Here is a 12,367-nt window from a genome sequence, read left to right as displayed (position 1 = left end):
AACCCTGAAACCCATAGCATGGTACACTTTAATATATATACAGCATACTTTTGGGCAGGCTGATTTCTGACGATCTGGCGTTAACGATTTCTATAACATAAAATTAGAAATAGTTGCTAGGTTAGCTAAAATATTGTGCTTCAGTTTTCATTTTATTATTATTAATATTAATAACTTCATACAAAAAATATATATTTTACATATAGAACTAATGTTTTATTCCGAAAATAAAACAAAATGTGCGGATGTGATTGGAAAATTGTTTGAAATACTTTAGAGTAAATTTGTAATTAAGTAAAACATGGTTATTTCTTTTGGGCCGAAGATGGCGAAGTGTGATAGAATTTACGCTTCTTTATGGTGCCCTTAATTGGTGTGGCTGCAAAGAGATATGATTAGGATTTGGCTGAATATTGGCAGATTTCAGTTCTCCAAACTCACCGTAATGGGCAAACAGATCTTTTACACTATGTGAATTTGAGGTATTTGATTCCATGGACAAGTACTTCTCCCAATGCAGGTTAGAAACTTCCAGCAAGGTCTTCATTACTTGCTTTTGAGTAAAAACTTCGGTGTAGATGGCATGTTGATCTGGATCGGGTGTCGAATAACCCACAATAGTGGGTCCAAAAATTAGGGAGATATTATCAATGGGCATCAGGACGACAGGGCATTGGGCAATGCGCTGCAAATGGAGTGCCAAAAAGGCCAAGGTATCGCGATTGGGTTGTGGCAATTCATCGATTGCCTTATACAGGGCTTCTGTAGACATTTTCGGGTCAGGTTGCTGTACAGCGTTGGCGAAATCCTTCCACTGGCTGGTTGGTATTAAGGGTTCACGAAGCGAACGCAGGAAATCCTTAATACAACAGCACAAGACATGGACATCGATGTTACCCAGATGCGGTGTGGCCTTGCCACGCAATAATTTTTCTTTGAGGGCCTTATACTCTCGCTCCGACGAGGATATGCGATAGAGACCTACTTCGGTGAGGCCACGAGCCTCAATCTCATTCACGCAATGGACAATCAAAGCTGGCACCATGGGCGAAATGGACGGAGCAAAGTCACTTATATAACCGGTCATATGCTTGGCCGAAGGTGTTCCAGATTGTGGTATACAGCTGACAGTTAGCAATGGTTTGCAATCGATGTGACATCGCACTGGACAATCCCGGCAACGTAAACCGACGGCTCCAAAGCGTATACGCTTCTGGCATTGCACACAATTGTCGGAGCGCAAGAATGTCTTCTGGCTGAATGTGTGTCTTCGCATCAGGGGAGGACGATGCTGTGCTGGAGATCCAGCCATGGCATTCACTGGAGTCGCAGTCGCAGCGGTCTCTTTGAATCCTGCTGATCTTCGTGGCGTAGAGGTCAGGCCATCTCCAGAACCAGCAATAACTGGTAAGGTTTCAATGGTGGATTCGGCGCGTATTATACCCTGTCCATCCTGGGGTATGGTCACCTTGGTGGTGGCACAAAAGCGCTCTGCGCCCTGACCACCATCCACATTCAGAGTATGCTGATCCACTCCGATAACAGAACGACGTGTGCCAGGAGTCGCTATACCACCTTGCTGACTGGTATTTAGACCCGAACTCAGGCGAGATTTTTTGGTGCCCACGCAGGGTACTTGATTTTTGGGCAAAGATGGTCGATGCTCTCTCCAGGATTTTGAACGACGAACATCCAAAAAATCATCCTCCGATTGCGTAATGGACAAATCTGACAATAGCGAACCAGTCGAGTTAATTTCGCCATAGGATTTGTCTTCAAGGAGCGTGTTCATCGATTTGCGCTTGCGCGACGATGGCAATGTATTTAAATATGCCAACTTGTCACGCGTCTCATTGTTTAGATTGCGCTCGTTTCGTAGTAAATCGGCCACAGCCACAATTTTGTTCTCCATGGCATCCCGCTCATGCTCGGCTCGACGACGGGCTTTGGTCTCCACATCGATTATGCGGCGAGCATGAAACAGTTTTCCTTCTAAATCGCCCATTTTGGCCAGCGATTGGTCCAGCTCTTTCTGAATCCTTGCAGTTTCCGCGGCATAGCCTGTACATTTGTCATGATACTCCTCAAACATGCGCAGGAACCGTAGGAATTCTAGACAACAATTTTCATACTGAATATGTATGTTCCACTATTTCGAAAAAAATTAGCTTACCCTCTTCAACAGTGCCATCCACGAGGATCTCCATGCAGCGTTCCAGATCAAAAAACATCTCCAGTGCCGAAGACGCCATCGTTGATGTGATGTGTACGTTCACTTATAAAATAATTTGCTGCCTTGTTTAAATCCTTATCTTTTTTTAACTAAACAATAACTAACTCAAAGAAAGCGAGGCAAAGCGACGCGATAAATTTTCGTTTCGGAAGCGCCGTTATATTCAATTGGAGTCTATCGATAACAAGCGATTTGCAAAACTAATGTTGTAAAGCGCAAGTGTTTTTATTTAGAGATGGGAGAAAAAAATTTTGATGATTTAATAAGAATTTTATAATTATTATAATTCTAATTCTTGCAAACAAAAAAGTAAAAGCAAACTGCCTTATTTACTGTTTAATATTTGTAATTTTTTGGTATTCACAGTACTTGGACGCTGCATTTTCCAACACTGAACTTTGCGGGAGAATTATTTCATTCGGATTTCACCAATTTTTAATTAAATCGTTTATCCAATGTCTGTAGCTTCACCTAATCCCGCCGTGGCATTTCAGAGTAAACGCTGGAATGGCCTACGCCATCTGTTGGAACGCGAAGGCCCCTTCTGTAAGGGTGATTTTTCACCATCTCCCGAAAATTTGGAGTTCCTGCAAACCAAGTGCAAAGTTTTGGTCATTGGAGCCGGCGGTTTAGGCTGTGAGCTTCTAAAGGATCTGGCCCTCGTCGGTTTTGGTGATCTGCATGTGATTGATATGGACACCATTGAATTATCAAATCTAAATCGTCAGTTTCTTTTCCGTCGCTCGGATATTGGAGCCTCCAAAGCGGAATGTGCAGCAAGATTTATCAACGGACGTGTGCCCACTTGCCGGGTAACTCCGCATTTTAAACGAATTCAGGATTTCGATGAAACATTCTATGGCCAGTTCCATTTAATCGTTTGTGGCCTGGATTCAATTGTGGCCAGGCGATGGATCAATGGTATGCTCCTGTCCATGTTGCGCTACGAAGATGGCTCCATCGATGTTACTTCCATAGTGCCTATGATTGATGGTGGAACCGAGGGTTTCAAAGGCAATGCCCGCGTTATATTGCCTGGATTCACGGCCTGTATTGAATGTACTTTGGATTTGTTTCCTCCTCAAGTGAATTACCCCTTGTGCACCATAGCAAATACTCCCCGGTTGCCGGAACATTGCATAGAGTATGTGAAACTCATACAATGGGATAAGGAGAGTCCATTCAATTCCGTGCCTTTGGATGGGGATGATCCACAACATATTGGTTGGATCTATGAGCGATCTCTGGAACGTGCCAGTGAATTTAATATCACTGGGATCACCTATCGCCTAGTACAGGGTGTCATCAAACACATTATTCCCGCTGTGGCCAGCACAAATGCTGTAATAGCAGCCGCTTGCTCCTTGGAGGTGTTTAAATTGGCTACCAGTTGCTATGATAGCATGGCCAACTATCTCAATTTTAATGATTTGGATGGCATTTACACATACACATATGAGGCCGAGAAGTCAGAGACATGTTTAGCCTGCAGTAATACACCCCAATTACTGCCCATTGAAGATCCCAATACCACGACTCTGGAGGATGTCATTAAATTGCTATGCGAATCGCCTAAATATCAATTGAGAAGTCCTGCTCTCACCACTGTTACAAAGGAGGGCAAGCAGAAGACTTTGTATATGGGCACAGTGAAGAGCATTGAGCAGGCCACACGCAAGAATCTGACCCAATCTCTGGGAGAATTGGGCTTGGAGGATGGCCAGCAGTTGACCATTACCGATATTACCTCACCAACAGCCATCACTTTGCAGCTGAAATATCAAGCAAATGAAGTGGAAATGATTTGAGATTATATTTTGTTTTTCTTCGATTTAGACATTAAATGCAAATTTTATCGAATTTATTTACTCATATCGAGAATGAATTTTTTACCCGTGAAACCTTTAAAGCTTAAAGCAGCTGCTGCTGCATCTTTGAATTTATCTAGTGGCACCATCTCATGCACCGGAGCCACGAATTTGCCCTGCTCCATTAGGTCGCACAAATCCTTGAACATTTGCTTACGCTCGGGCGTGGCATAGTTCTCCTTGGACCAGCGGGTCATCCAGAAACCTCTAAATGCTATATCCTTAAAGATCAAAGGTCCTGTGGCCACGGTAACCGGCTCACGTGACATGCCACCGTAGGTGACCATGACGCCGCTGTTATCCAAATGACGAGACACTTCTGTAGCGCTTTTACCACCCACACAGTTAAAAGCCAACTTGGGGCGCTTCAACTTGCCGGTTTTGAAAATGTCACTAGTACGTATCTCTTCCTCCGTCAGAACAGCGGTGGCTCCGAGACATTGAAGCATTTGCTTTAGATCTTCGATTTCCGGACGATTGCGCACAATGCCAATGCTATTGATGCCCCATGCACGGCATAATTGATGCACAGCTTGACCTACGGCACTATTAGCCCCATTCTGTATGACCGTATCACCTGGTTTTAGTTGGACAAAGTCCTTCAGCATACGATAGGCTGTACAGGGATTCACTGTAATAGTTGCCGCCTCGGCTAGACCCACATTCTTGGACACAGCCATCACTTGATCCTCCTGATAGACAGCATGTGTGGTCCAAGTGCCCAAGCCGGTTGCCAATGGCACAACATGTTGTCCAGTTTCCACCGATTTAACTTCATCGCCTACGCAAATGACTTCACCCACGAATTCATTGCCGGCAACGGCGGGAAATTTAGGTTTTACCGGATATTTTCCTGGAGATAAATTTATATATTTAGAGATTAAATGGACTCCCGAAAAAGTTCCCTACCTTGGATTGTGTTGATGTCAGCAGGATTAATAGGAGCGGCAAGAATCTTTACCAGAACCTGCTTCGCCGTAGGACTTTCAATTTTCTGCTCGACCAGTTCTAAAACATCTTGTGGCTCTCCGTGTTTCGTATATTTCAGAGATTTGGCCATAATGGCCATTTGTCGATTGATTAGGCCAAAACATGGACCGGGCAAAGGCCGCAGAGTTTGACGCAACATTTTTTTGTTTTTTTAGACTGTATAAATAAGAAATAAACAAGGAACAGCTGATTTGAGACCTGCCAGACGTCACCAGTGTTGGAAAGTTACAAAGCTAATGATTGAGGCGCGAAATTTAAAATCCAATTTTTGTAAGGGTAAACTGCTTTTTTTTTTTTAACACATTTTATGCTTTATCTTTTGCAGTATGCCTGATTGTGCTTAATTTAGTTTCCCACTTATTATTTTAAATTAAAACAACATTTTTTTTTCTTCTTGGGTTGTAATTTTTACAGATTTTGTGTAGGTTTTTTGTTTTGTAATATATTTGTCGATTATACTTATGGATTTTTGCAAGTACAAATATATATATATTTATATAAATTTTTAAAAGTTCTTTACTTAAAAATAGCTGAAAAAATGATATAAAAAAAACACAAATGTTTATATTAAGTTGTGCCCGGAAATAAACAATTAAAATCATGGCAGTTTTACACAAGCATGAATAATATAAATAAATAGTTTCAAGGTTCTCTGTTTTTTACAAATCACAAGCCATAAAGAAAACATAAAAGAAATAAGCTCTTTGCAGATGTTAATCATACACATATACTAAATTCAAAAAACAAAACTTGAAATTGCATACAAATTATACATAAATAAATAAGTTCTCTTTTTTTTTTTTTTGTGGTTTACATTAATCTAGATGCAGATGGGCCCTTAAATATTATTTTGTGATATCGAGTGTGGTGATTTAAATGGATTAGGGGTAGCGGGTGAGAGGTTTTACAATAAATACTTCTTTTTTTGTTTACGGACGCTTTGTTTTCTTTCAGCCTAAATAATAAAATGTTATAAATATTTTCGGCTAACCGAAAATGTTCTTTTTTGTTTATCTTAAGTAGGGGAAAATTGCACTAAACACAGACACACGCATATACAAACATATATGGAAATACAGAAATAAACAAATTCGAACATCTTGAAGATTAAACTAACTACGACTTTGATTATTAAGTATATGTTTAAATATATATATATAGAGAAAATCTAGTTAATCTTGCTTTGCTTTCGACCTCTCTCCATTCTCTCTTTATCTATATTTCCTGCTAAATTTCTCATTCTCTATTTTTTTGGAGGGGCTGCGGGCGTAATCTATATGTATATAAAAGATCAATCAATATATGATTCACGGGCGGCCACTTAAGATACTGTAGAATGTTAAAAGTTGAACCATTAAAAAAAAAAAAAAAACATAAATATTAGCTAAAAGTACAGTTAAACCATGACAAAAATTATCGCTATAATTGCAATTTTCTCAAAATTTCAAGCCTATTAATTTTAATTTTACAATAATTTACTGACAATTTGGTTTGTGTTCTTGCGCGGGGGGTGGAAGATGGAGGGGTGAGGGAGAGTCTAAAGAGCGTGATATACATTTTCCAACATATAAAAAAAGGAAACAAAACAAAAAAAAAATCAATAAATAAATACAAAATTGCAATTTTGAGTTGGAGGGAATAATTTTACGATAGACGAAGGGGGAAAATGGAAGGATGGTTTAATGGGGTGGTGAAACTAGTCAAACTCTTTAATGGGCGTAGTGGGTGATTCATTCCGATTCATATCCATTTGACCAAGACCAGTTGGTAATGAATTGCTACTGCCAGGCGTTGTTGCTGTCGAAGCCGTTGCCGAAGCCGATGCTGATGCACTGTCTCCTCCTGCGCTTCCTCCTCCAGCTGGTGGTGGTCATAAGTCTTGAAAACGACGCACATCCTCCCAATAGTGTGAGGGTATCTCAAAGAGTTTAGCTGGAATATTGTCACGAAACTCAAATTTCTGGAATGTCACCTTAGCCGTCACGGTATGAAGGACAGGTATCTCAATTTTTACCGGGAATCCAGTTGGCAATTTGAGCGTAACAAATTCACGCAATTTATTAATATGTTTAAGAGGTGCCACCACCTCAAGCACGTCCAACAGCATGTCAACACTTAAGGGGAAATCCTTGCTCATGGCTACAGTGGCGCGTAAAGTTTTATTGGATTGCTTATGGACAGGCGGTCGTCCGAGTTGCGGACACTTGCCGACAGCAGCCTCAATATACTGAGACCAAGTCACATTTGTGGCTGGCGGAGCCTGCAGGGAGCTGCGTCGCGGCAGCTCTGGCAAGGTAAGACCATTTGTAGGCGTGGGTGCAGTTGAACCACCATCTGACGGGGTGGTTGTACTAGATGATGTGGTTGGAGGTGGCGGTGGTGTCGTGGCTAAACTGGATCGACGTGCATCTGCGGGTGCTCCACTTGCCCCGCTTCCGCCTTTGGTGATTGTCTCGACAATAGCCCGATTCTTTTGCAAATCCTCGTGTGATAAATGCTCGCGACGCTTACGTTGCTTTAGTATCAATCCCTGAATTGTATATATCTCACATTGATACTGACCACCAATGAGTTCCTTGCGATTCGCTCGAAAAATCCATCCACGCTGCGCCCTGGCAAATTGTATGGTCTTTGTGGACATTTGGGTTGCCAGAATATCTGTGGACATTAGCACATCCACCTCATCCTCCATGTCGGATTCCTCGTAGCGCAAACATTGATAGCATTCTTGCTCGTTGTCTAGCAAGACTAAGGATTCCCTTGAATTAGCCTCACCCCGGAATAAAAACGATATATCTCCCCTCTCCCACCGCATGTCATTAAAATCCACTAGCGTGGTGTCCAGACGCAGCGAGGCGCCCGATTTGTACAGTCTACAAATGTCCGAGGGCAGGATTCGTGAGACAAGCGGCAGCCAGGATTGAAAATCCCATTTAAATTCCATATAGAAATCCTGCATTTGCCTAAGGGCATTCACTAGCTTCTCGCGTCGACTTTCCATATGCTCACGAGACTGCAGCTTCAGCATGCGAAGCACTTGTGTGATTGTCTGCCGATCACCATAGCTAATGGCTTCAGACAGTGGGGACCAGCCCTCATTATTCTTAATCTTAACGGGGGCATTCTGGGCCAGAAGCAGGCGCACACAATGCTTTCTGCCTAACATCACGGCCAAATGAAGCGGCGTATTGCCATGCTTATCCTTACGACCCACCTCCTCTTGGGCGGTAGCCAATAGAAGACGACGCTGTAGTCCTTTGATGTCGTCCTCGAAAACGCTCTGGTGCATGGGATATGTGTCGCCAAAATCGAAGGGGGCAGGTATTGCAGTTGGTGTGGTCACAGGTGTAATTGGGGGGATTGCCCTGTCGCCTCTGCTGTGCTTGGGTATGTGAAGGACAAGTTGAACGCTCTGGTCCTGGCCCACCGCCGGCATCAACCTCTTCGCCATCGCCCTCGCCAGCTGATTGATATTCGTCAGATTCGTCGCTGGAAGTGGATTTGGCATCCGCTTCCGTCTCTTTATCTTTGGACATGTTGTCGTTCACACTTTAATATACGCCCCCGTCGCGTCCGTTTGCCGTTTTTCCGATTTGATTCTTAATTTTTCGCTCTCCAAAATTTTCCAACAACAAAACACTAGAGATGGTCTAAATCTCGATGACGTCCATTCAGTATTCTCGATAGTTATCGATGAGCACCATTTATTTGGAATTGTTAAAATAAAATGATTTAAAAAGTTTTCAACCTTTACACATACATATCTCAAAACAGGTTTTTTAAGGTAGAATACTTCCAATCCAATTGAAATTTAAATTTAAAACCGATAGTATGTTTTTTTTTTTTGAATTCGCCTATAATTTGAGCCAATTCGCCATGTCTTCTCGTGGGAGGAAAAATAAACAGCTGACTTACCGGCGCGCCCTCTGTGGATAGTAAAACGAACGTTACTTTTAAATTACTTTTCGATTTAAATACATTTATTTTATTCTTTCAAGGCACCAATTTATTTTCACTTCTCTTCACACCATTCATTTTCCTTGCGCACTTGCTCCTCCTCTGCTGGAGAGAAATCATTGAAAATGGCAAATGTGTCGCGTATTTCCTGTGGATTCTTGCCCCTAATCATATTTGCAACTGTCTTGCAAGTCAAATCCAAGAGTCCACGAATGCTGAGATAATTTGCAGCCAATATCAATTCAAATAGTGTACCCTGGTCCACCTTTAGGAAATCTGCATCCCACGAAGAAATGTCATCAGTGCGTTTCTCCTTGTTCTCAAGCTCTTCGGCCTGGGCCGGATCATCCTTGTGGTATGTGGCCCAGTGAAGCACTTTCTTCAGTATCAGTGAGTTCACATTGTGTAGAGGCAAAACGCTATTGTCACTCTCATCACCCAAATCTTCGAGTGCCGTCTTAATTGTGTCCGAGCATTTTGCTATCTCCTGGTCTATATCAAAAATTTCCTTATCTCCCGATTCCAAACGTATGATGGGCATCTTCGTTATTTAACAGCAGAACGCCAGCATTAAATTCATAAAAAATAAATTAAATAAATTTTATTTGTCTTACTGTTTTTTTTTCCTTCTAGTTTATTCTCACTTACGACTGTTGTGATTGTGGCAACCAGAATACAATAAAATACTGACGTCGGCAACCCATAGAGAAGGCACTTTAGCTCTGGCCTACTGACTAAAAATAGGTTTCAATTTCTTTTTTGCTCTTCAACTTGAACTAATGTAATTTGCCAACAACAACAAATTTGTAAAGGGTTGAAAATCTCTCAAAATGCTAATGTTTTGTATAAATAATTTTGAGTAATTGCATAGGAGTAAAACATAAAAAAAAATGATAATGCAAGCAAATTTAAAAAAAAGCCGCCAAGAAAGTTGCTGAAGAAAGAGTGTGACCAAGTTTTGCGATTTTTTTTAGCGTTAGAATTATTTCATTTTAAATGCGATGCGATCATTGACTCACAAATCATAATTTGACCCAACATTTTAAACTTCTTTGCTGTTCAATGAACTGACTGACTGCTTGTATGGGATTTTGGGGGAAAACCAATCCCCTCAGGTACATACTCAAGCAGACAGACAAGGGAAAATGCCCCCCCGGTTAGTTATAAATAAAACAAAATGCTTTCTAGACATACAGTATATACAGTGGATCCTCAGTTATCAAAGACAATTCGTTTCAGTATCGTGTTCGTTCTGCGAAACGTTCCTAAAAGCAAAACACAAATTTTCCAGCTAAATTGCTGCAAAATAATTTCAAAAAAGCTAAAATAGACACACTGGACAGCACTATACTGTGTTTTATGGGTTTCCTGTGTTTCGTTCCTGCGGACAGACAGATATTTTATTCTTTGCTGTTATTTTTTTGGAAAAAATGTAAGTATTTGATAGCCCCGGGACCACTGTATAAATATGTAGACATTTCTATAAGAAAAGCAACAGCAAAAACTGAAGCTCAAGCTGATGCCGAAGAATAAGCAATTTCCTTTTTCCTTTCAGTTCAAACAAAAAAAAAAAAAAAAAAAAATTCATTTTGTTGGCCTTCCAGCTGCTGGCCAGGTTCATTGCACCAGTTATTCAGCCAACCTGTAGCTGTATTCTTTGTTCAGTTTCAATATAACCAAATGAAGTTTCGCAAAGGTGATTATAAGAGAATACAAGAGTCAAATACAAGTTGAAATTACCTTTTGCTTATTGCCTTTATGTCACACACAATATGTACACATGTGTGTGTTGAGTTTTTAGCTATGCCCTTTGTTGTCAATTCTTTCAAGTGTCCTGTTAGTGAGACTGACTTTTCAACTGGCAATGACTACGACCCACTCGCAGCGAGTGTGTAAGAAGGTAAATTGAGAGAGAGAAAGTGCATGAACTATGTCACGCCTTTATTTGCTTGTAAAACAGACCAACATCGGGAGGCAAATGCAACACTACAATGACAACGACAACGACTACGACAACGACAAGATGGTTTTTAGCCTTTTGTTGCAAGTTTCATAACAGTGTCATCTTGTCCTAGTGCACATGTAACTGCTTGTGTGGTTGTGTGTAGACTATATGCAGTTCTGTTTTCCTGTTGCTCGACTCGAAACAACACAACACACGACTTTTGCCCTGAACATTTCCGCTTCCTTTCATTTTACATTCAGCATACACACACATACATTTTGTCTTTCGGTTTACACAACTACGAGTATGTCATGGATTTTTATTTTCACTTTTGGCATTCCATTCATACCCTGCATTTCGATTATCTAAAAGTATACTAGAGTTTCAAAAGCAAAAACAAAAATTACATTAATTACACATACTAAAATAACTGATTCAAATTTATCACACTCCTGATACTTTTGTGGATTTTTGGATTTTATGGTTTAAAATTTTGTTTGAGCCACGCCAATTCTTTTAACTTTTTCATTTGTAAGCACGTTTAAAATTATTGCATACTTTTAGGCTTCATTATTTGTGTTGCTCGCAACTTGCACCCTTAAATAAATGATATATTATATTTGCTTAATTCCTTTGTATATGGATGCGATACAATGCTCATTATCAGTAATAATATTGAAAAACCGAACTCCTCATATTGTCTGTAAACAATGTTTTGCTTTAGAAATTATTTTATATCTACTGTACATTACAAAATGTCTTCAAATGCATACTTTTGGGGACAAAGTTTACCATTTGAAAGTCTTAGATTCGACATTAACTACCAGGTATTTTAGAGTCGATGCTTACTTTTCCCTGAAGTATATTTGCGTATGTAGATAAAATAGACTTTCAAAGTTTGATATTTTTGCATTTGAAAAAGAGTCTTTTTTTTGTATAGTTTTGAGACGGCGACAAGAGGTTTTAAAGATTTATAAAATTACACTTACAACATGTTGTACATATTTTTATTTTGGTCTATACAGATACAGTTTAACTTTATATCTTTGCGTTTTAGTTTACTTCCAAGAGATCTTTATTTGATTAGAAAATGAATCGTGATGTCCTGCATAGAGAATCGATAGATTTTAATTTTTGAAACTCATCTTCTGTTGTTTAGGCCATGGAAAATAAAGTTTTCAATGTTTTGCTTACTTTTAGTAAGCTATGCATAAGCTAATTCTATTTAATCGGCTTAGTCCCTTCCTGGAATTAATTTTCTAGCTCTTGCACTATTTCTCTCAGTGTACACTTATTAAATTATGCTAGCACTATCCGTAAAGTATATTAAAGCGATTAAAAGGGTTTTGACCTTTTCGGAGAATTGAAATTCTT

At 40.1% G+C, this 12,367-nt stretch overlaps 5 protein-coding genes across 6 annotated transcripts; 1 reads left to right on the top strand and 4 right to left on the bottom strand.

Moving 5' to 3' along the window:
• Positions 1–133: 133 nt before the first annotated feature.
• tum (tumbleweed) lies at positions 134–2,487 on the bottom strand. The gene is made up of 3 exons (XM_068289413.1): positions 2,174–2,487; positions 442–2,112; positions 134–379 (listed from the first exon to the last, which is right to left on the bottom strand). Exons 1-3 carry the CDS (start codon positions 2,250–2,252, stop codon positions 306–308), a joined length of 1,824 nt encoding a protein of 607 aa, XP_068145514.1. The 5' UTR covers positions 2,253–2,487; the 3' UTR covers positions 134–305.
• On the top strand, positions 2,447–4,101 carry Uba3 (Ubiquitin-like activating enzyme 3). The gene is made up of 2 exons (XM_068289415.1): positions 2,447–2,542; positions 2,600–4,101. Exon 2 carries the CDS (start codon positions 2,689–2,691, stop codon positions 4,039–4,041), a length of 1,353 nt encoding a protein of 450 aa, XP_068145516.1. The 5' UTR covers positions 2,447–2,542; positions 2,600–2,688; the 3' UTR covers positions 4,042–4,101.
• Positions 4,028–5,291, bottom strand: LOC137576366 (enoyl-[acyl-carrier-protein] reductase, mitochondrial). Its single transcript, XM_068289416.1, has 2 exons — positions 5,011–5,291; positions 4,028–4,954 (listed from the first exon to the last, which is right to left on the bottom strand). The coding sequence occupies exons 1-2, from the start codon at positions 5,228–5,230 to the stop codon at positions 4,095–4,097; spliced, it is 1,080 nt and encodes a 359-aa protein (XP_068145517.1). The 5' UTR covers positions 5,231–5,291; the 3' UTR covers positions 4,028–4,094.
• A 1,191-nt stretch (positions 5,292–6,482) lies between these two features.
• On the bottom strand, positions 6,483–8,843 carry LOC137577314 (ankyrin repeat domain-containing protein 13C). The gene is made up of 2 exons (XM_068290749.1): positions 8,501–8,843; positions 6,483–8,463 (listed from the first exon to the last, which is right to left on the bottom strand). The coding sequence occupies exons 1-2, from the start codon at positions 8,625–8,627 to the stop codon at positions 6,962–6,964; spliced, it is 1,629 nt and encodes a 542-aa protein (XP_068146850.1). The 5' UTR covers positions 8,628–8,843; the 3' UTR covers positions 6,483–6,961.
• Positions 8,844–9,053: 210 nt separating this feature from the next.
• On the bottom strand, positions 9,054–9,773 carry SkpB (SKP1-related B). Of its 2 annotated transcripts, none has more exons than XM_068290587.1 (2): positions 9,697–9,773; positions 9,054–9,589 (listed from the first exon to the last, which is right to left on the bottom strand). In XM_068290587.1, the coding sequence occupies exon 2, from the start codon at positions 9,587–9,589 to the stop codon at positions 9,104–9,106; it is 486 nt and encodes a 161-aa protein (XP_068146688.1). In that variant the 5' UTR covers positions 9,697–9,773; the 3' UTR covers positions 9,054–9,103. The 2 variants fall into 2 exon arrangements, with proteins under 2 accessions (XP_068146688.1, XP_068146687.1); XM_068290586.1 differs by having other exon boundaries at positions 9,663–9,769.
• Positions 9,774–12,367: the final 2,594 nt, after the last annotated feature.

The sequence above is a fragment of the Drosophila tropicalis genome, unplaced genomic scaffold (assembly GCF_018151085.1).
Source record: "Drosophila tropicalis isolate 14030-0801.00 unplaced genomic scaffold, ASM1815108v1 contig_593, whole genome shotgun sequence".
NCBI lineage: Eukaryota > Metazoa > Arthropoda > Insecta > Diptera > Drosophilidae > Drosophila > Drosophila tropicalis.
This window is presented reverse-complemented; position numbering and strand designations above follow the sequence as displayed.